This window comes from Monopterus albus, unplaced genomic scaffold (assembly GCF_001952655.1).
Source record: "Monopterus albus unplaced genomic scaffold, M_albus_1.0 scaffold91.1, whole genome shotgun sequence".
NCBI lineage: Eukaryota > Metazoa > Chordata > Actinopteri > Synbranchiformes > Synbranchidae > Monopterus > Monopterus albus.
In genome coordinates this window covers 1289579-1308897 of record NW_018127971.1, presented here as the reverse complement: position 1 = coordinate 1308897, position 19319 = coordinate 1289579, and the positions used below count along the sequence as shown (strand labels likewise).

The following is a 19319-nucleotide window of genomic DNA, read 5'->3' as shown; positions in this document are numbered from 1 at the left end:
TTCTATTTTATTGTAGCTTTATTCTAGCTTCTCTGAGGGGTGTCAGCCTGGACAGGGATTACGATATAGATCGATGAATGTATGTGTCTGTCATATGTCTATTCAGTTGATTCTTATTCTGATATTGATATTTTGATGATGTTGGTTTTAATTTTTTTCTGATGTAGCACCTAGTGCTCTTTGAGCTGGTAGGTGCTTTATAAATAAATTTTATTAGTAGTATTTTATTATTGTCTTGCTGTTTTTACAAAGTACACATATAATTTAGCCAATACATAGTCACCAGAATCATCTATAATCAGAGCAATGTAACTGAGCCCAGGAGATGGAGGTGCATTCAGTTTTAAGGTGGCTTTTAAGGAAACTGCAAGTGCAAAAGAGCAAGTGTCACAGTCATTCCAGCAACATAGTGTGTTGTCATGAGAATCACAATATTGAATTAAACCATGCTGACCTGTGTTCAGCAGCAGTAAATATGAATGGCGTCACCTGTATTCTTGGAAATGAACCTTGTAAATACTGAAGAAATCTTCTGATCCGTTTTATTTACTTTTCAGTAATCGAAGTGTGGAGGGCATTCCTTTTCTGTGGAAACACCTCACCAGTCGGACCAGATTTTTCCGTACCTCCCACAAAAGATAAACACATGCTTTCTCGCTTCTGATGTCATTTTCTAGCTGGCACACATTTTTTCACGTACACACTTGGCTGTCAGCCTTCTTTATTTACAAGAAAATATGTTAACAAATTAGTTGGACATTAACCCACAGGCAGCAACACTGTGTCTGTATGACAACGTTGTAATAAAAAGCTGGTTGTCAGTTTAAAACAAGCTCTGCTCCACAGTTGACTCGATTCATTTACACTGTTGTTGAAAAGGGAACAAAATCCATGTAGCGTGACAGTTATTTGACAGGGGCATGACAGAGGGAAAAACCTCTGATTAACTTTATCCGACATGACATCAAAGGAGCTGATACGATCAGCTGACGTGCAAGCGCATGCTGAGACGGTGTCAAGCTGTGGGCTGAACAATCAGTCGCTCAAAAGTTGGAAAACTGCAAATTAATTACTTCAGCTGCTGCTGTTTTATGTCAGGCTTTTATTTATTCTCTGGTCAGAATGTAAAAATATGTGTCTTTTCTAATCTGGGGCTGCAACTAACTGTTTGACTGTTTTCTCATTTCATTATTTTGTTTACAAGATGTCAAAAAGTGGTGAAATGTCCCACTGTAATTGCCCTAAACCCAAGATGATGTATTTACTTTTGGGGGGTGGCGCTGACCAACAGTCCAAGACCCAAAGGTGTTTGGTGTGCAAGCAGTTACGACACAGGGTAGCAGCCATTCGTCACATTTGAAAAGCTTTAACCAGTCATTGTAAAATGTAAAAGGGTTAACCAGTTATTAGACTGGTTCTTGTCGTTCTCTATATATCATTCGTACAGTAGCACATTTGCAGTATCCAGTAAAATAAAAGTACATGATTTCTTTTCAAAAAATAGAAAAATAACGTCTACAGTGTTCAGAGTCAAAGTTGACTGTTCACATTGCATGTTTTGCCTGACGATCTATCCAAAATCCAAAGCTATTGAATGTTTATGTCATGTAGTAATATAAAATAGTGAAAAACCACCAAATATTTATTGATAATGGTTTTGAGCAATTTCAAGTGAAACCAGCCCTGGTGAGGAGTGGTATAGTGTGTGGAAGGCAGGATAGATCGCTGGAGGTGTGTTGCAGGATACCTCCTCTCATCTACTTTGGTAAGAATACACCTCTTGCTCTCTCTTTATTCCCTGCATCTGTCTGAGGCAGGGTACAAATATTTTGACTTGGATGACTAAAAGTGTTTTCTAACAGACCTGCTTGTCAAAGCTGCCTTGCTCTCAGTGGAAGTCCGCTGGCCTGTATGGCAGGATAAAGTAAACTGAGATATGATGTATGATTAGAGAGCTTAGCTTGGTGAAATTCTGCATGAGAAGACGTACGTTTTTTTTCTTCCTCTCAAGAAAATAACTTGCACATGCTCACCAATACGCAAGCACAGATGTGGTGTGTAGGCGACAAAAGCACAGGATGTGTGGCTCGGGGGCAGGAAGAGGCACAGGAGCTGAAAGAAGTGTGTGTGTTTGGCAGGAGAGTCCCTACTGTAGGTCTTTTAAGTGCTGCTGTTGTAACACTGATAGGAGCTCACTGAGCTACTTTGCAGCCTACATTCTCATACAGTTTCTGATCGGTGCTTCAAAAATTGTCTTTTCAGTTTATATCATTTCTAAAGATAAATGATGATGTGACCTGTGGAAAAGGCTCTGCAGTGTTTCTTTTGTTCAGTTCACTGTATGCAAGTTCGATTTGAGCTTGGTAGGCAAGAATGTTAAATGGTGTATCACTGGTATATTCCGTCTTATGCACCTTGTACATCAAATTATTCAAACTATTACAGGCACTAAAGTCCCACACTTACCTAAGTATAGCATGTCTATGACCAGTCCCGTCACAAACTGGTTTGTGTGACCGACCAAGAGTCGTTTTGGTTGATTTCAGTGATAAAGGGCTTAATTTGGGGTCACTAGCATTATCATGGTTTGCTTATTCTGTCCAGGTTTACCACTATATTTCTGCACACTCTCTTCACTGAAGTGTGTTTTAGGTTGTGGCCTCAGTTTCACTGTTTTATGTGATAGGCAGGGTGCCTGAAATGCTGTACGATAGAAGGTTAGTGTTAAAATTGTGGCCCATAAAAGATTTATGAACATCCATCCATTATCTATACCGCTTATTCCTGAACAGGGTCACAGGGGGGCTGGAGCCAATCCCAGCTGACATTGGGTGAGAGGCAGGGTCCACCCTGGACAGGACCGGTTTGTCACAGGGCTCACGTACAGACAGACACACACACACGGACAATTTAGTCGCCAGTCAACCTAAGCCCCATGTCTTTGTGGGAGGAAGCCGTAATATGAGAGAGAACCCATGCTGGGACAGGGAGAGCATGCAGACCACACATAGAAAGGCCCTGGATCGGCCAGGGCTGTGAGGCGGCAGCGCTAACCACTGTGCCACCGATTTATGAACATGAATAAATTAAACCAACACTTGGGACAAACGCCTGAAGCTAATTCTGTGTTATGACTTTCAACAGTTTTGTAGAAACATGGTCCTGCTGTGTTATCGTTTTACAAAATTCTGTTAACAGATGGCTTACTGAAGAGTTTGTTTTACATATATGAAGGCTTGTATTTGATGCCAAGCATATTTGCTCAGTTGCACTGATAATTAAACTGGATGTGCTCTATTTAGTTGAGCCATCTGCTAATAACAGTCCATGGTGCAGGTGTTTTATTATTCATGCTCAACTGTTGTGCACATGTAAGCATAAGAAAATAGACCATGTATCATGGTTTAGTGTGTTTGCATTTGCCAAAGAAAATCAACTCTTCGTTCACAGTTTTAGACCCAGGAAATGTGTTTACAGCTTAGCCTATAATGCACACACAAGTTTAGTCAAGGAAACAACAATGCTGTTCACTTACTGAAGGTAAATAAAGATTTATGTTCTTAGGGTTAAGTCTAAGAAGTGCTGCATGCAACATTGGTAATTATCTGCTGTAACTGAATCATCTAGAATTGAATCAGATCAGGGCTAATGTCCAGCCCTGTTGTTCAAAGAATAATCAATATGATTAACATCACTTTTTGTAAGACTTTAAAAGACTAAAGAAAGTGAAAAATTGACATTTTAATAATTTTACATGGGATTTTGCATGTTGTGACAGCTGATGATGGCAGAAAAAAACATCCATATTGCCCACGATTACTGACGACATCTGTGTACTATATGTAAGAAAATGGTGGCGCTCTGTTTAGCTAACTTCTGTGTGTCTGTCTCCCTAGTTGACATTCGAGAGATCAAGGAGATCCGGCCCGGTCAGAAGTCTCGGGACTTTGAGCGCTATGTGGAAGACTCGGCAGCGCGGCTGGACCAGGGTCACTGCTTTGTCATCCTGTATGGCCCTGAGTTTCGTCTTAAATCAATCAGCCTGGCAGGTAGGCACAGACAAGGCATCCAAATAGAACTGCTGCATTAGTATTTCACCTTACTGCTGATTTTGACCAGGAACTATAAACCTTGTTTTTTGTTCATTACCATAACAAAAACTGCTGTTGGTTGACAGTTCAAAAATTGATGGAGCTTTAATGCCACAATTGGGTCAAATCAGTTTTGATCACACCTCACTAATTTGGCTTGAATGTGTTTACAATCTGCACAGTGTGCGATGACGTATTTAACCATTGCTTTTTTCCCTCAGCAACGTCAGATGAGGAGATGACCATGTGGGTGAAGGGGTTAAATTGGCTTGTAGCTGACACGCTGAAGTCCCCAACACCGCTTCAGATAGAGAGGTACACAGCATATGCATAAATACACACACATCCAAAGTTCAAGTTATTAAGAGGTGGTGTGAACAGATGTTATTTGCATTCATGATTGTGATCTTTTTTTAATGCACTAAATTTCTTCTTAATTTGCTCTCTCTCTTTTTAAAGATGGTTACGCAAGCAATTCTATGCTGTTGATCGCAACAGAGAAGACAGGTAAATCAGTTCAGTTAAAAGATGTAATGTGCAGTGTTAATCACATCTCATTCACAGGAAACAGGCATAATGTCCCAGTTGTGTGTCCTTTCCCCACTGTAACATCCAAAAACAAGTAGACACCAGGGTGGATAGGTGTCTGACAGAGCTCTGTTTTAGGTGTAGTGAAGGAACTGCCCTCGCAGCTGCACACCAGTACCTCTTCCTGTAGCAGGAAACAGACTGCAGAGAATGGAGGAGATGTACAGAGATGTTTGTCTTTTACATCTCTGACAAATCTCTTTGTTACTTTTAGGGTATTGTCCTCTCTGGACAAAATTCTAGGCTGTGTAGTGAAGCCAAAAAGACTTGGCAGAGCATGAGGGGTGCATGTTTTCATGTTTCCTATAAATGTCAAAATGAAGCAAGAACAGTCTATGCTTATTGTGCATGTGTACCCATGTTTGTGTTAGATTTTTTTTTCCCTCTCTCAACAAATGTGTTTAGGATATCCTGTAAGGATCTGAAGAACATGCTGACCCAGGTAAACTACAGGGTGCCCAACATGAAGTTCCTCCGAGAGAAACTTCCGGTAACGTCCTACTTATCACAGACCCCATTCCCTCTCTATCTTCGTGCCCACTTCCCCTGTCAACATGATGACTCAGCACATTTACGATTTGCCATTAACGGCTGCTCTTCCTTTGATTTTACTGCTTGTGCTATAGGACTCCGAGCTGAGGAATGGAGATGTGTCCTTCAGCCAGTTTTCCCAGCTCTATCGCAACCTCATGTTTGATGCTCAGAAAACGGTAAGTGCAGTCATTTTATGTATCCACAGATAGTTCTGTCCCAGCACTTTCATCCCCTGCACCCCATCTGATGTCTTGCCAAAGCACCCTTCCTCCCCCATTTGTCTGTTCTCAAATGGCTGACAGATCAATATGGACCAGTTAAAAACCCACCAAACCCCTCTGGTGGAGGCCATTAGGACACACACATACACATACACACACACACACACACACACACACACACACTCACACACAAAGACAGACTGACAAGGAGGAAGGCAGGCTGGGGTCAAATTAAATGGATGACCTCACTGCCCACCCCCCCTCTTTGCAGGATGTCTATGTCCACTACATGACTAATACTATTACACACTGAAAGAAGAGCACCTTGAGCGATTAACTGACTGTACCTTTTTGACCGATCTTTCAGATGGAGATCCCATTTCTACAAAGGTAGGTCAAATCTAAATATATAGACACACCATGAATCTTTCTGCATTGTCACAAATGTGTGTTTATTGTGACGTGAACCACTACTTTCTCTGCCAGGTTCACTGACAGACCAGAAGAGAGGATCTCCCTAGAAGACTTCAAGAGCTTCCTCCTGGAGTCTCAGAAGGTAACCTCTTTGGGCTGTTAAACATCTAGTGTATTTGTTTTGTTTGCATGCAGCTGTTATAGTACATATGTTTTTTTTTTTATATGAATCTAGGAAATGTGGGCTACAGACAACAACAAAGTTCAGGAGTTTATGTTCAGCTACCTAAAAGACCCCCTGAGAGAAGTGGAGCTGCCTTATTTCCACCAAGACGAGGTATAAACAATCTCACTGCCTCTCACACTTTCTGTCCCCCCCCATTTTCTTTATTTTTTACATTCTTTTCTGGGTCTCTGCTCACTAATGGAAAATTTTAAACATGTTTTTTAAAGTTATGTTTTCCGAAGCCCCTCGTGTTGTGGGTGTGCTCAGTAATTGACATGGATAGCCATGATCTTGGTCTGACGCACCTTCTCCCACACAAATAGAAAACGTTATTGACTTTGGCATTGCCTGACAGTTCTGCAGAAAGTGAGCGATGCTTTTTGTGGTCACCATAAAGCTATGATTCACTAAAGAAAAGAGGAAGTTGGGGCAAACTTTTCTGTGCCTGATGTTATTTAGATACTAGGTGTGAAGGCCCTCATCAGGGTGATAACACCTAAAGAAGAAGAAGCTATTAATAAGAGGAAACATTAACATTATTAACCTTTGCTGGGAAGTCTTTTAAAAGCCAGAGTGTGAGATGAAGTACAGACAAGTGCTGCTTGAGTTGCTGAGGATTCAGTGTTTTTGTGTCCTCAAAGGACAGCAAATGTGCTCCTGCCGCTGTTTTGGCACAGACTGAATCCAAATGTCAGAGTAAAGTGTGAAGTCTGCACTCCAGGTGGATTCTTTGGAAGTTCAAAGGAAGTTGGCTTGAAGTGTTTGCAGACATGATGAATTATAGGCTTGGACATCTCAGGTCACTCATAGATTTCTCTAAAACTAGAGATGAAATGGTATGAAAGTTTAAACATAGTGATCAATATGAACACGTTTATCAGTATTATCACAGTTGGAGCAGTTTTGCAACCAAGTTAACTTTGCATTTGCAATAAGGTGTGTGTCCACCCACCCCTCTTCCACAGTGATATTCTTTCTGCATGTTGTGCAGGCAGGGGGACCATCTTCATTCAAGTCTCCCTCAGCGCTCTCATAAAAGCCAAAATACAGCAACACTATAGACTTTGTCCTCTTAGAAGGTGAAAAATCTCTGGCGCGCTGTCACTGCTTTTTGCCATATTTTCCTGGATACACAAACACATGTTGAATGCAGCGCCTGTGTCTGGCTGACTGTTGCTAACTTTGGCAAATGCTGATCGTTAATTAACCTCTTCAGCAAGGGGAGTTTTTCAGAGTGCAGTAATCAGCCACAGTTTTAATAATAAAAATTCAAAATAGCAATACTAACATCAGAAATTTGTGAAACCATTTCATCCCTACCAAGAACACATCAGTGAAGTCTGACAGTGGGAGGTCAGCCTGAATTCAGCCTCACTCATTGCTCTTCCTTTTCCTCTGCAGTTCCTGACATACCTTTTCTCCAAAGAGAACACCGTCTGGGATTCCTCAGTGGACCAAGTATGTCCTGACAATATGAACAACCCCCTGTCCCACTACTGGATTTCCTCTTCACACAACACGTAAGGACGGTGGGGTGTGTGTGTGATGGAGGCCATTTCTTCATACATTTAGCTCATAGAATTGTAATTAGGCCCTGAGAACACTGAAGTCTGCCATCTTGAAACCTCTAACTAACCAGGGCTTTAGAACTGACTTCATGCATCAGATAAAGGTGTATTTTTTAACATGCTCCAGAATGAGATCCAGGCATATATTCTGCAGGAAAATGTGTTTTTTCAGTGTGTGTAAGGCAATTGAAATGAAAACTGCCTGTACTAGATGTGAAACTACTCATTGGAGCAGTGGAATAAAACTCCCATGTTGCTTAATTTAGGTTTGAATTGACCTACTGAGTGAAGTGTCACACACCAGTGTTTACACCAGTCAACAAAAGAAAATGAGTCTTTTGATAGGGTGGCATCAGTGTATTTATTCTACCACCACAGAAAATGTGTGTTTGTAGTGCACTCCCTGCCGTTGACATCCCTTGACAGACTGGTTTGTGTTTTATTGGCACACTTTGACGTTACATGCTTATTTTTAGCTACCTGATGGGAGACCAGTTTTCCAGTGAGTCATCCCTTGAAGCATACGCCCGGTGTTTGAGGATGGGCTGCCGCTGTATTGAATGTGAGTAAACATATGCACACGCTGCAGTTTTATCCACGTACAGTAAACCGCCACCACTTGACATTCAGCCTCACAATGAACTGTCTAACCCTGGTTATTCCTTACACATGCCAACTTTTAATGCAGCTGCCACACCCTTACCACGCATCACGCACATTTATTGTCATGTAACAATGCTGTGTATTGTCCTTACACCAGACCCAAGCTGATCAAGCTGGGTACTATGAATAAGACTAGCGTATAGTGAGTCAAAGAGTCACCTTGCCTCATACAAAAGTAAACAAACGTGACTCTTCTGTGACTCTGTAATACACTTGTATTTATGTATATGTACATTTTTATGTGCAGTATTTTAAAATAAATTATGTGGGTTCATTTTCAGTGGACTGCTGGGATGGTCCAGATGGAATGCCAGTTATCTACCATGGACACACCCTCACAACAAAAATCAAGTTTTGTGATGTCCTGATGACCATCAAAGAGCATGCCTTCGTCACATCCGAGTGAGTCTCCACGGGCGTAACACACACTGCTTCTTTTATCAGTTGTCAGTAGTGGAGATAAGTAAAATCATTAGAGATGACAGATGCCACGCACACACAAATATCAGACAAAACAATGTAGACAAGTTGCAGTGACTCACTTAATGTGGTATGTGAGCAAATGACACGTAAGCACAGATAGAGGGAATTTCTCTGAAGTCGCGACTCTTGAAACCTGTGGTCCTCCCTCAGCTATCCCATCATCCTGTCCATCGAGGACCACTGTAGTATTTTGCAGCAGAGGAATATGGCCACTCACTTTAAGAAGGTGTTTGGAGACATGCTGCTGACCAAGGCAGTAGATATTGTGGCAGATGGCCTACCCTCACCCAACCAGCTCAAGAGGAAGATTCTCATCAAGGTCAGTAGCCACCTAGAGTTCTGAGAAATCATTTGAACTTTTTTGTACCATTTTTATTGTCTGCAGGAAAGCATCTCAGTGGATGCGTTTGTGTGCAGTGTTCTGATAGTATAATGTTTCTGAGTGTCTGTCTGTCTGTCCTCCTCTCCCTTCACTGTGTGCAGCATAAGAAGCTGGCAGAAGGCAGTGCCTATGAGGAGGTGTCCACCTCCGCTCCCTACTCAGAGAACGATATCAGCAACTCCATCAAAAATGGCATCCTGTACCTGGAAGACCCAATTAATCATGTAAACATGTTCACCATGTATAACTGGATTCTGGTTGAGGAAGAAAGACGAGCTTAAAATACACTGCAAATAAGTAGATTCTGAGCCAAAACTGTTTAGTATGTTGTAATTATTAAGTGTTTACCATTTACATATAATAATACATCAAAGACTTATCATCATCTTGTGGCTTACCACTCATTTAACAGCTGTATTATAACTGGGTCATGCTTGTTCTTGGTTCCAGGCCTGGACTTTAACTGTTTTTTTAAAAGTCTGCTGAAGGCACTTTTTCTTGCCTTGGCCACTTTTCAGTGCAACTCATGGATCTTCTAAACATTCCATTTAATTCGGACCCCTCAGAACTGTCTTTGTCTCTTCTCCCTCCCAGGAGTGGTACCCTCATTTCTTTGTTCTGACCAGCACTAAGATCTACTACTCAGAAGAGACCTCCAATAACCAGGGTAACGATGATGAGGAGGAGCACAGAGAGGTTAGTAGGCCTGGTCTGCTATTGATAAACACAGAAATAAGAATTGCTAGTCCTGAACTTTTCATGCCGCACCAGACATTGCACTTAATTTGCACATAGTATGAGAAGTTCTTGATTTCCTGTAAGGCCTTTTACAGGATTAGTTTCTTAAGGTATTGCATTTAAAGTGTTTTTCATACAGTTAAATTGTGATGGTGATTATAGTCATTTGTTTGTACATGCAAATGAAGAGAGTATCGACAGCAATGAGTTGAATAGTGTTTCTCTCCTACTTTACACTTTCAGGTGTCCAACGGCATGGACCAGCATGTGACAGAGAAATGGTTCCACGGGAAGTTGGGTGCCGGGCGGGATGGGCGGCAGATAGCCGAGAGGCTACTGTCTGAGTACTGCCTGGAGACCGGAGCTCCTGATGGCTCGTTCTTGGTCCGAGAGAGCGAGACCTTTGTGGGAGACTATACACTGTCTTTCTGGTATAGTGAAGAGTTATTCATCCATAATTCCTGCATACTTTACACAGGCTCCAGCTACATTTGTTTGGTAGTAATGGGCTGTAAATAGGGTAGGACAAGAAAAGATTATTGGTAATGGTAGACAATGAACATTAAAGTCTACTGAATTGTTGCTGTTTTAATATGGCTCATTGTTCTCTCAAAGGGAAAGTCCCTTACACTTATATTACGTGTTCTGTAGGCTTAACTTGTGCAAATAGCTGAGTGACAGACAGGCAGATCAATCACTGACAGTTTCTTGAGTGTGATCAAATCTTTTGTGTGCTGATGCATGGGCTCTGCATGAGTGGGAATACCTCAAGAGATTTTCAATCTGTGTGTGTTGCACACAGTGCATGGAAACACACGCACACTGTGTACTGTAGAGACTCAGAAGGAAACATCTCCAAGGTTAACCAAGGGGATGGTATGACCAGGCTTTCACTTGGTCATGAAGACCAAGCAAACAAGAAAATAAGGCTTTTAAACTCATTGATCTCTCACCTTCTCTTTCTCTTTGTCTCCACCTCACCTCCATCTCTGCGCCAGGCGTTCAGGCCGGGTGCAGCATTGTCGTATCCACTCTCGTCAGGAGGCAGGCAGCCCCAAGTTCTACCTGACTGACAACCTAGTGTTCGACTCGCTCTTTGCTCTGATCACACACTACCAGCAGGTGGCATTGCGCTGTAATGAGTTTGAGATGAAGCTGACGGAGCCAGTGCCTCAGACCAATGCCCACGAAAGCAAAGAGTGAGTGTTAAGCTGTATTCGTACAGATTGGATAGAATACTAAATTATAAAGAAGGGAGAATATGTTGAGGGCTACTGTTTCATTCAAATAAATGGTGACTTACTACTTCTTCCCATTTGTGTTTCACCTCTAAATAATACTTTATAATTACATTTGACCTTTTAAACTGGTAATTGATGTCCTAGAGGTGTGAAAGTGAAAGCTACATTCCTGTAATAGCCTTTTGTGTGTCTGTTTTTGTTGTTTGCCCCAGGTGGTACCATGCCAACCTGTCTAGGAGCCATGCTGAGAACATGCTTATGAGGGTTCCTCGTGATGGGGCTTTTCTTGTCAGAAAGAGGGCAGAACCCAACTCGTTTGCCATTTCCTTCAGGTAACTCAGTCCTGTTTCTTCTTGAAGGGGTACTTACCTAGATCATTTACAGCTAACATCTTTAATAATGTTACAAGAAGAGCACAGAAAAAGGCAGTCAGGGGTAGCCTAGAAAATTAACAGGTTCCTTAGCTTTGCTGTGTTTTATATAAATGCTTGTCTGTGGTTTATTCACAGGGCTGAGGGTAAGATAAAGCACTGTCGTGTACAGCAAGAAGGTCAGATTGTGGTGCTGGGCAGCTCAGAGTTTGACAGTCTAGTAGATCTCGTCAGCTACTATGAGAAACACCATCTGTATCGCAAAATGAAGCTGCGTTATCCCATCAATGAGGACACACTGGAGAAGATAGGCACTGCTGTGAGTACAATACTATCCAATAACACTTCAACTGTGACAAAGAAATGTCAAAGTCTGTAGTTTACAATTTGTGTTAAGACCCCAGGCACCCCAGTCAAAAAACCCTATTAACACAGTCTGTTGTCCAACAGGAGCCAGACTACGGGTCATTGTATGAGGGCAGGAACCCAGGCTTTTATGTGGAGGCCAACCAAATGCCAACACTCAAGGTGAGTTTTCAGTATGAAGACAACCATCTTTAGTTGCACTCTGCACCTTCTGACCTGTTCATGGTAGAGAGTGAATATGTGTCAAAACATCTTCTCTTGTTAGGGGTGGCAATCTTTGGTAAACTCACGATAAGATTTGATTCAATTCTGGTTCTTGGTGTCACAAAGGATTTTCAATTAAAAATGATTCGATTCAAATGGGTGAGGGCACTATATTTTGGCCCTTACTCTAGTTTACCGTGTGTCATACGACCGATTACTGCCCTGTGCCCAATGAGCTACTAATGAAGCTTAATAAGACAGTTAAGGTAAATGGTTCTGACGAGCATAAAAACCAAGTACTTTTACACACTGCTGGGTAGCAGTATGTAAATTACTTGAAATATAAGTATACAAGGTTATTAAAATTAGCTCCACATTTACTAGCTGCAGCATCAAATGTGATGAACACAGTAATGCATCTAGTAACATAAATGTGCCAATCTGCATAATGAGTACTTTTGTTACTTTAGGTTATATTTTGATCCTCTTTTATTTATGTAATATTTTGAATGCAGTATTTTCACACTGTGGTTCTCCTAATTTACTTCAGTAAACAATCAGAGTAATTCTTTGCTGGTTTTTGATAGCTTGTGTTGTTGTAAAGGGGAGGTGGAGGAACAAAGCAGAGCACTCTGTGGCATTGTTGTTAGCATTACATGTGTGGCAGTGGAGAACAGCATCTGCGCTGCAGCGCTACTGCCAGAGAAAGCCAGCACAATCTGAAATGGGCATAGGCCTGTAGAAACAAGGCCTTTCCTTTGTCTCACCAGTTTGACTGAAGTGCTGCAGTGTAGGTCGCTGAGCTGCTGTAACACAGGCTTTGCAGTTTAATTCTGCCTTTTTAGTTCTGTCAACATTGTGATAGAAATTGATTTTCAGCATTTGTGAATCGATTTAGAATCATAGAAGTTATGAATCATGATTCTAATATGAATCGGTTTTATTAATTTTTTTTTTCTCCCATCGCTGTCTCTTGTCTTTTCAGTCCACAGTTAAAGCCATGTATGAGTATAAAGCCCAGAGAGACGATGAGCTCTCCTTCACCAAGAATGCCATTATCACTAATGTGGAAAAACAGGAAGGAGGATGGTGAGTGATTGGTAACATTCATTCTGGAAATAGCTCTTAATTATCCAGTTGGACTGATCATATGTGTGTAGTGAGAGAGCCCAAAGCATATAACAGCGATAAATGATAGAGGTTTGGGATTGGCTAAAAATCAATCTTTACCATATGAATGTTGACATCATTTTAAAGCCAGTGTTGTAAATAGTTATTCAGCTCAACACATCACATCTCTTTCTCCCAGGTGGAAGGGTGACTGCGGAGAGAAGAAGAAGATGTGGTTTCCTGCTAACTATGTGGAGGAGATCAGTCCATCAGAAGCGGAGCTTGACAGAGCTGTGAGTATCAGACCCACATCTGAGAACAGGCTACTACTACACATTTGTACATTTTAAGTGAAAGGAGGGTTCCTGCCCCCTGCACCAGGAGGTTGGGCCTTATCACTCAACTGTCAATTATCCAAGGTCCCAGAGATACATTTATAATGAGGATTATAATTTCAAAAACATCTTTCCTAATTCTCCTCTTTTCTGCCAAGCAGGAAGTGACAGAAAACAGTCCTCTGGGAGATATGCTGAGAGGAAGTGTGGATGTATCTTCCTGTCAGATTGGTGAGTGGCCCCTCTGCTTCCTGTTCAACTCTCTGCTGCAGGGCTGCAGAGCAGCCAGTCATCTTGCTGGAGAGTCATGTTCTCATGCATGATTGTGGCATCCACTAACCATAGTTAATATAGTTAATACCTGTGCCTGTTTATGCCTGTGAGTGGTTCTCTGGCTCCATCTAGTGGTGGTATAGGAAAGCTCTATTTCTAACATTGACTGCATTTACATGTACTTAAGTAACCAGATTATGGCAGAAATCAGTACATTTATATGCACAGCAGTGTAATCGGTGCAATCAGGTTACTTGAAAACAGCAGTATACATGAGCACCTAGGTAATCTGATCCCCCCCAGCACCACACTAGCCTACTCAAAATGGAAAGACGTTCGGTTGCATCCACATTGGAAAGCTTGACGTCATTATACAACTACATCCTACCATAAACAAAGATGGACCTGGTTGATCAAGCTTGTATTCTGGTCTCTTTAGCGATGTTTCACCTGCAAATCATTAGTTGCCCCATTAGTCATGAAATTAATAATGGCAAATAGATGCTGTTGCTCACCATGTTGATAATCATCTGGTGACAACTTCTTGTTGTTCTCCAGTCACGTGTGCACAAGTGACCTTGGCTCTTGTCTTTTGCACATGCACTCTTGTAGAATGATGATTAGAAACCTGGTTATGCATATACATGGCAGGGAAATTTGTGTTCTCCAGGAGAAATCTACTGGGGGAAATAGGGTTTCCCTAATCCCCTACCCCGATTAAGGAAACTAGGTGTCACATGACAGTTAAGAAATCAGCTTACTTGAGAAAGCCGATTGTAACCTGGTTACTTAAGTGCATGTAAAGGCAGTCATTTTTTTCCAAGGCTTCCTTCACATGATCACAGGCAGAGTGACACCACCAAGCCGTTGTTTTCCTGTAGAGGAAGTGATGATGTTGACACACCACTCACTGTTGTATTCAAAGTTACCCTCAAACCTTTTTGAAAGCATATCAAATCAAATTATAGATGAGCAAATGTTTTAAATGTGGATAATGTCTTTATACATTTACTTTTAGTTTGATTTTAAAATTGTGCCTGTTGCCTTTTACTTCTGATAATCGATTAATCATCGAAGTAGATTTTCAAGCAAAATTCATCATTGCAGGTTGGCAAATGTGAGTTTTTTTTTTGTTTTACTTTTGTTAATTTTAAATGATAGTATATGTAGCATATTATTTGTTGCTATTATTGTCTTTTTTTTTCTTTTGTGCTCTATATGTTTGGATTTTCTTACTATACAATGGTATATTCAGTTATACATTTTAGTATATACAGGTAATTTATAATCATTTAACATTTGGGTGGCTGGAGGAAACATTTCACTTTCCTTTGTCTTCTCTTCAGTTGTCCGTCAAGATGGAAAGGGCAGCAGGCCTCATGTCTTCTCCCTGGTGCCAAATACCTCCATGCGGATGGGCCCAATCCTGGACATTGCTGCCAGCAGCCTAGAAGAACTCAAGGAATGGGTGTTCAAAATCCGGGAAGTCACCATGACAACAGAGGCCAAGGTAAATGCAGGCCAAGACTCATATTGTGCTCATTGTGGATTCAGGGGCCCAGTTGTGACTTGTGTTTGCTGCATAGTACCCACAACCTGTATTTAGGAAACACTGTCTGAGCAGTGTGGCATTTTCCAGCAATGTCACTCTGATCAAGCTGTTTTGTTTAGCTTGGTATAACCACCTGAGCAGTTGTTGCTGAAGTAAGAATAAAGCTTCAGACTAATGTCAAACTGACAAGCAGTGTGTGTTACTGTTTCTGTAGCAGCATCAAAAGTTGTGTTTTTCTGTGCTCAGCTGGAAGAGGGGAAAATGATGGAGAGGAGGAAGAAGATTGCACTGGAATTATCTGACCTGGTCATCTACTGTAGACCTGTGCCGTTTGATGAAGATAGTAAGGATTCCACACATGGTTTTGACTGTGAAATGCACTTTAATACACACTGGTATAGATGTGACAGATTTCATACCTATGATAGAAACAATATTCATGTGTAATAGCAGTACAAGTAGGTCAGGTCTGTCCTCTCTCTGCCTCCTGTAGAGATTGGCACAGAACGGGCCTGTTTCCGGGATATGTCATCCTTCCCTGAGACTAAGGCAGAGAAATATGCCAACAAGATCAAGGGGAAGAAGTTCCTGCAGTACAATCGACTACAGCTGTCCAGGATCTACCCCAAAGGCCAGCGAATAGACTCCTCTAACTATGACCCACTACCCATGTGGCTCTGTGGGTCCCAGCTGGTAGCACTCAACTTCCAGACAGCAGGTATCTGCCTTCTTGTCAGATAAATAGCATAGACAGAAGCTCTTTCATATGCCTGTTATCTGCATGTATTTTGTTTTTTTAACTTTCCTCTTTGCTCTCTGTCATGCAGACAAGCCCATGCAGATGAACCAGGCCCTGTTCGCGCTGAATGGAAGAAGTGGCTATGTCCTTCAGCCTCCCATCATGAGGGACGATAACTTTGATCCGTTTGACAGACATACACTACGAGGCCCTGAACCAATCACTCTAATGATGGAGGTACAGCAGTGTGAGAACTGGACTGTGTTTTTCCATGTGTCTCCAGTAATGGGTGTCTATACATTTGTGTACTTTATAAAGAGTGACTGTTAATAGCTACTTCAGTTTTTAGTGGTGACAGTTTGTCAGAATATAAACAGATGATGGTTAAGAAATGTTTCACTTTGTACCGCACTGACACCACAGCAGTGTTGTTGTCTCATTTTAGTCTAAGGGAGCATCCACAGAGTCAGACTTTGAAAACCCCTGCCATAGTGAATGCATTTGTATTTATGTGCTGAAACAAATGAAGTGAGAAAACCAAAAATAACCACCTATATTCCTGTTTTTTTCTCAAGGTCTTGGGTGCCCGGCACCTGCCCAAGCATGGACGTGGCATAGTTAGCCCTATGATTGAGATCGAAGTGTGTGGGGCAGACTACGACAATGCCAAGCTAAAAACAGACTCAGCAGGTGAGAGATGCTCTAATTTTAAACATGGGTTACTCTGCCAAGACTGAAGAAATGAGAAGTAGGTGTTTACTGGATACATTACCCTTGTGTCATTTCCCGTCTGGTTCTAGGTAAACAGGAAGTTGTACAAACAACTAAGCCATGTGTGGGAATACAAAGGGAAACACTGCATAGTGTGGATGTAGTTTTGGCACAGCTCTCATCAGATTTTATGGGCTGGCTGTAGCCAAAGAAGACACATTATAGTAGATGGTTAATTTGTTTTTCTTTTGTGTCATGTTTTGTGACTTTATCATATGGAGTTTGCCAAATACTTGGACATTGTATTTCCAATTTTAAGCTATGCAGTGTCAGGGAAGGGGGAAAAACATACTTGCTTAATACTCTGCAAAAAAAGAGATTACAGTACTTTTTGATCTGAGGGGAAAGTAATCACAGTGCTAATTACTTTTATTTTCATTCCATTCGGTCTCTGGTGTTATTGTTTTGATTTTAGACAAGTAAAATATTTCTGCCACTCTAGCCTCTCACAGGTCTTTTTATTATGTTAATTTCTGTAAACAAGTGGAGGCATTCTTATCATTATCTATAACTGAATGAGGTTTTACCATCAGTTTAATATTTCTTCAAACAGCATTGACAGATTTCTTGAGGACTGGATGCACAATGCACATTTCTCACCTCTCTTTCCTTGTGTTTTTGTCCTCTCCAGCTGATAATGGTCTCAACCCCACGTGGCCCCAAAAGCCATTCCAGTTCACAGTGTGCAACTCTGCGTTTGCCTTCCTGCGCTTTGTGGTTTATGAGATTGACATGTTCAGTGACCAAAATTTCCTGGCTCAGGCGACATTTCCCATTCATGGTCTTAAGACAGGTACAGGCAACAACAATGTGTTCCATGAAATGACCTGAAATGCTGCTGCAAATTGTTGCCATAAAGAAAGTGTCTCTGTCTCTTTGCATTGCACCAGGTTACCGGTCAGTACCTCTGAAGAACAGCTACAATGAGGATCTGGAGTTGGCTTCTCTTTTAGTCCATATGAACATCATCAGAGGCACGGTGAGCTGCTGTGTATTACAGAGTCTTTTCTAAACCTGCTCCCCGATGTCTTCACTAGCAGCAAACGCTAGACACCAAAAATCTGTAGGACAAAGCACATGGCAGCCCAGGCTGAACCAAAAGACAGCTTGTGGGTTTACGGAGGGCTAAACGCCAGTTGTGATGACGTCTTGGACTCTCCTCTGTCCACCCAACCAATCCAGAGATATTCAGTTTATTATTGTGTATGACAGAAAAATCTGTTCTCTCATTAAAGATGGTGCAACTAGATTTTTGCTTAGAAATAGTTGCTGGTTAATTTTCTATCAGTCAATAGTTGCAGCGCTAGATTACTGAATGGCTTATTGACCATAAAAAGTGTGTTGAACATAACGAGGGAATATGTTTTTGAACAATGATGTTTCTTCCCTCCAACTGAAGAGCACTCTAGTCTGTTGTTCACTTTGTTAGTTATATTCTTTAATTTGTTTCCCATCTGTATATACTTACCTTATGGATTTGAGATTATCAATCTTCTCATCTCACTCTCAGCAAGAAAGCAAATAAGTATTTCCCAGAATGTCAAGCTGTTTCTTTAAATTGAGCACGAATGTTAACGATTCTACAGGAAATAGTCCCGTGAGGACATCATCATCATCATCTCTCTGCTTGTTCTCTCAGGATGAAAACGGAGAGGTTCTGAGCCCGTTCCTTGCAGCCGGGGCTATGTCAATGTCAGCATCTGCCCAAGCAGGGCGGGAACGTTTGGGGGATTTGAGCTTGATGTCTACAACTTCCTCCAACATGTCCCCTCTGACACAGTCACCGGTCCAGGCCATGGCCTACAGGGGCAGGGAGGGTTCCCTTGATTCCCGCTACCAGTCCCCTATAGATGACTTCAGGGTGTCCCAAGAGACACTGTTAGACCACATGGACCCACAGAACAGAAGGTGAGTGTGTGTCATGTTGTTCTGGAGGAGCTTTTCATGGCTGTGCAGGGAATTTTGAAGCTGCAGATAATTCCAGATCTCCTCTTGTTGTCGTCTTTACTTCAGGATGCTGAGGCGGACCAAAGTGGGCGGAGAGAACCATGTTTAAGTCCAAGCCAATCAGGACGTGTTTCTGTTGCACCCCGACCCCCTCCTCACCCAGTGGTCTCTCCCTGTACTGATGATGTCACTGACTGCTGTGAACACTGTTTCCATGGAAACACCCACCACTGCTTTGGCCTACATTTCAGGCAGCTCCCCCACCCTACGCCCCTCTCTCCTCCCGTCCTGCCACCTAGCCTCCTCACCGCTCGCCTGACAAGAAGAAGGGACTCGGACGTAAGAGGAGGGAGGGGGTAGGTACTGACAGGAAGCCAATCGCTGCAGACAGGAAGAAGAAACTGATGCTAGCCCCTGTTGTTCCCTGGGCGGGGCTGTCCTCACTTGTGTTTGACAGTAGGTGGGCTCAACAGCTGCCTAGTTTGGAGGCTAAGAGGAGGGC

The 19319-nt window shown here is 42.0% G+C and overlaps 1 protein-coding gene across 1 annotated transcript in view; it reads left to right on the top strand.

The window, feature by feature from the left end:
• plcg1 (phospholipase C, gamma 1) overlaps window positions 1–19312 on the top strand; it is a 25012-nt gene extending 5700 nt beyond the window's left edge. The window contains exons 3-33 of the mRNA XM_020608148.1: window positions 3897–4049; window positions 4313–4406; window positions 4551–4598; window positions 5085–5169; window positions 5306–5389; window positions 5802–5824; window positions 5921–5990; window positions 6084–6185; window positions 7476–7594; window positions 8119–8204; window positions 8587–8707; window positions 8939–9107; window positions 9272–9394; window positions 9765–9866; window positions 10152–10339; window positions 10907–11107; window positions 11362–11481; window positions 11659–11839; window positions 11971–12048; window positions 13076–13179; window positions 13400–13493; window positions 13697–13766; window positions 15155–15318; window positions 15607–15703; window positions 15854–16078; window positions 16188–16336; window positions 16675–16789; window positions 17502–17663; window positions 17761–17849; window positions 18510–18778; window positions 18884–19312. Coding sequence (XP_020463804.1) covers window positions 3897–4049; window positions 4313–4406; window positions 4551–4598; window positions 5085–5169; window positions 5306–5389; window positions 5802–5824; window positions 5921–5990; window positions 6084–6185; window positions 7476–7594; window positions 8119–8204; window positions 8587–8707; window positions 8939–9107; window positions 9272–9394; window positions 9765–9866; window positions 10152–10339; window positions 10907–11107; window positions 11362–11481; window positions 11659–11839; window positions 11971–12048; window positions 13076–13179; window positions 13400–13493; window positions 13697–13766; window positions 15155–15318; window positions 15607–15703; window positions 15854–16078; window positions 16188–16336; window positions 16675–16789; window positions 17502–17663; window positions 17761–17849; window positions 18510–18778; window positions 18884–18926 — 3728 coding nt within the window. The 3' untranslated portion in view covers window positions 18927–19312. The remainder of the gene's footprint in view (window positions 1–3896; window positions 4050–4312; window positions 4407–4550; window positions 4599–5084; window positions 5170–5305; window positions 5390–5801; window positions 5825–5920; window positions 5991–6083; window positions 6186–7475; window positions 7595–8118; window positions 8205–8586; window positions 8708–8938; window positions 9108–9271; window positions 9395–9764; window positions 9867–10151; window positions 10340–10906; window positions 11108–11361; window positions 11482–11658; window positions 11840–11970; window positions 12049–13075; window positions 13180–13399; window positions 13494–13696; window positions 13767–15154; window positions 15319–15606; window positions 15704–15853; window positions 16079–16187; window positions 16337–16674; window positions 16790–17501; window positions 17664–17760; window positions 17850–18509; window positions 18779–18883) is intronic.
• Window positions 19313–19319: the final 7 nt, after the last annotated feature.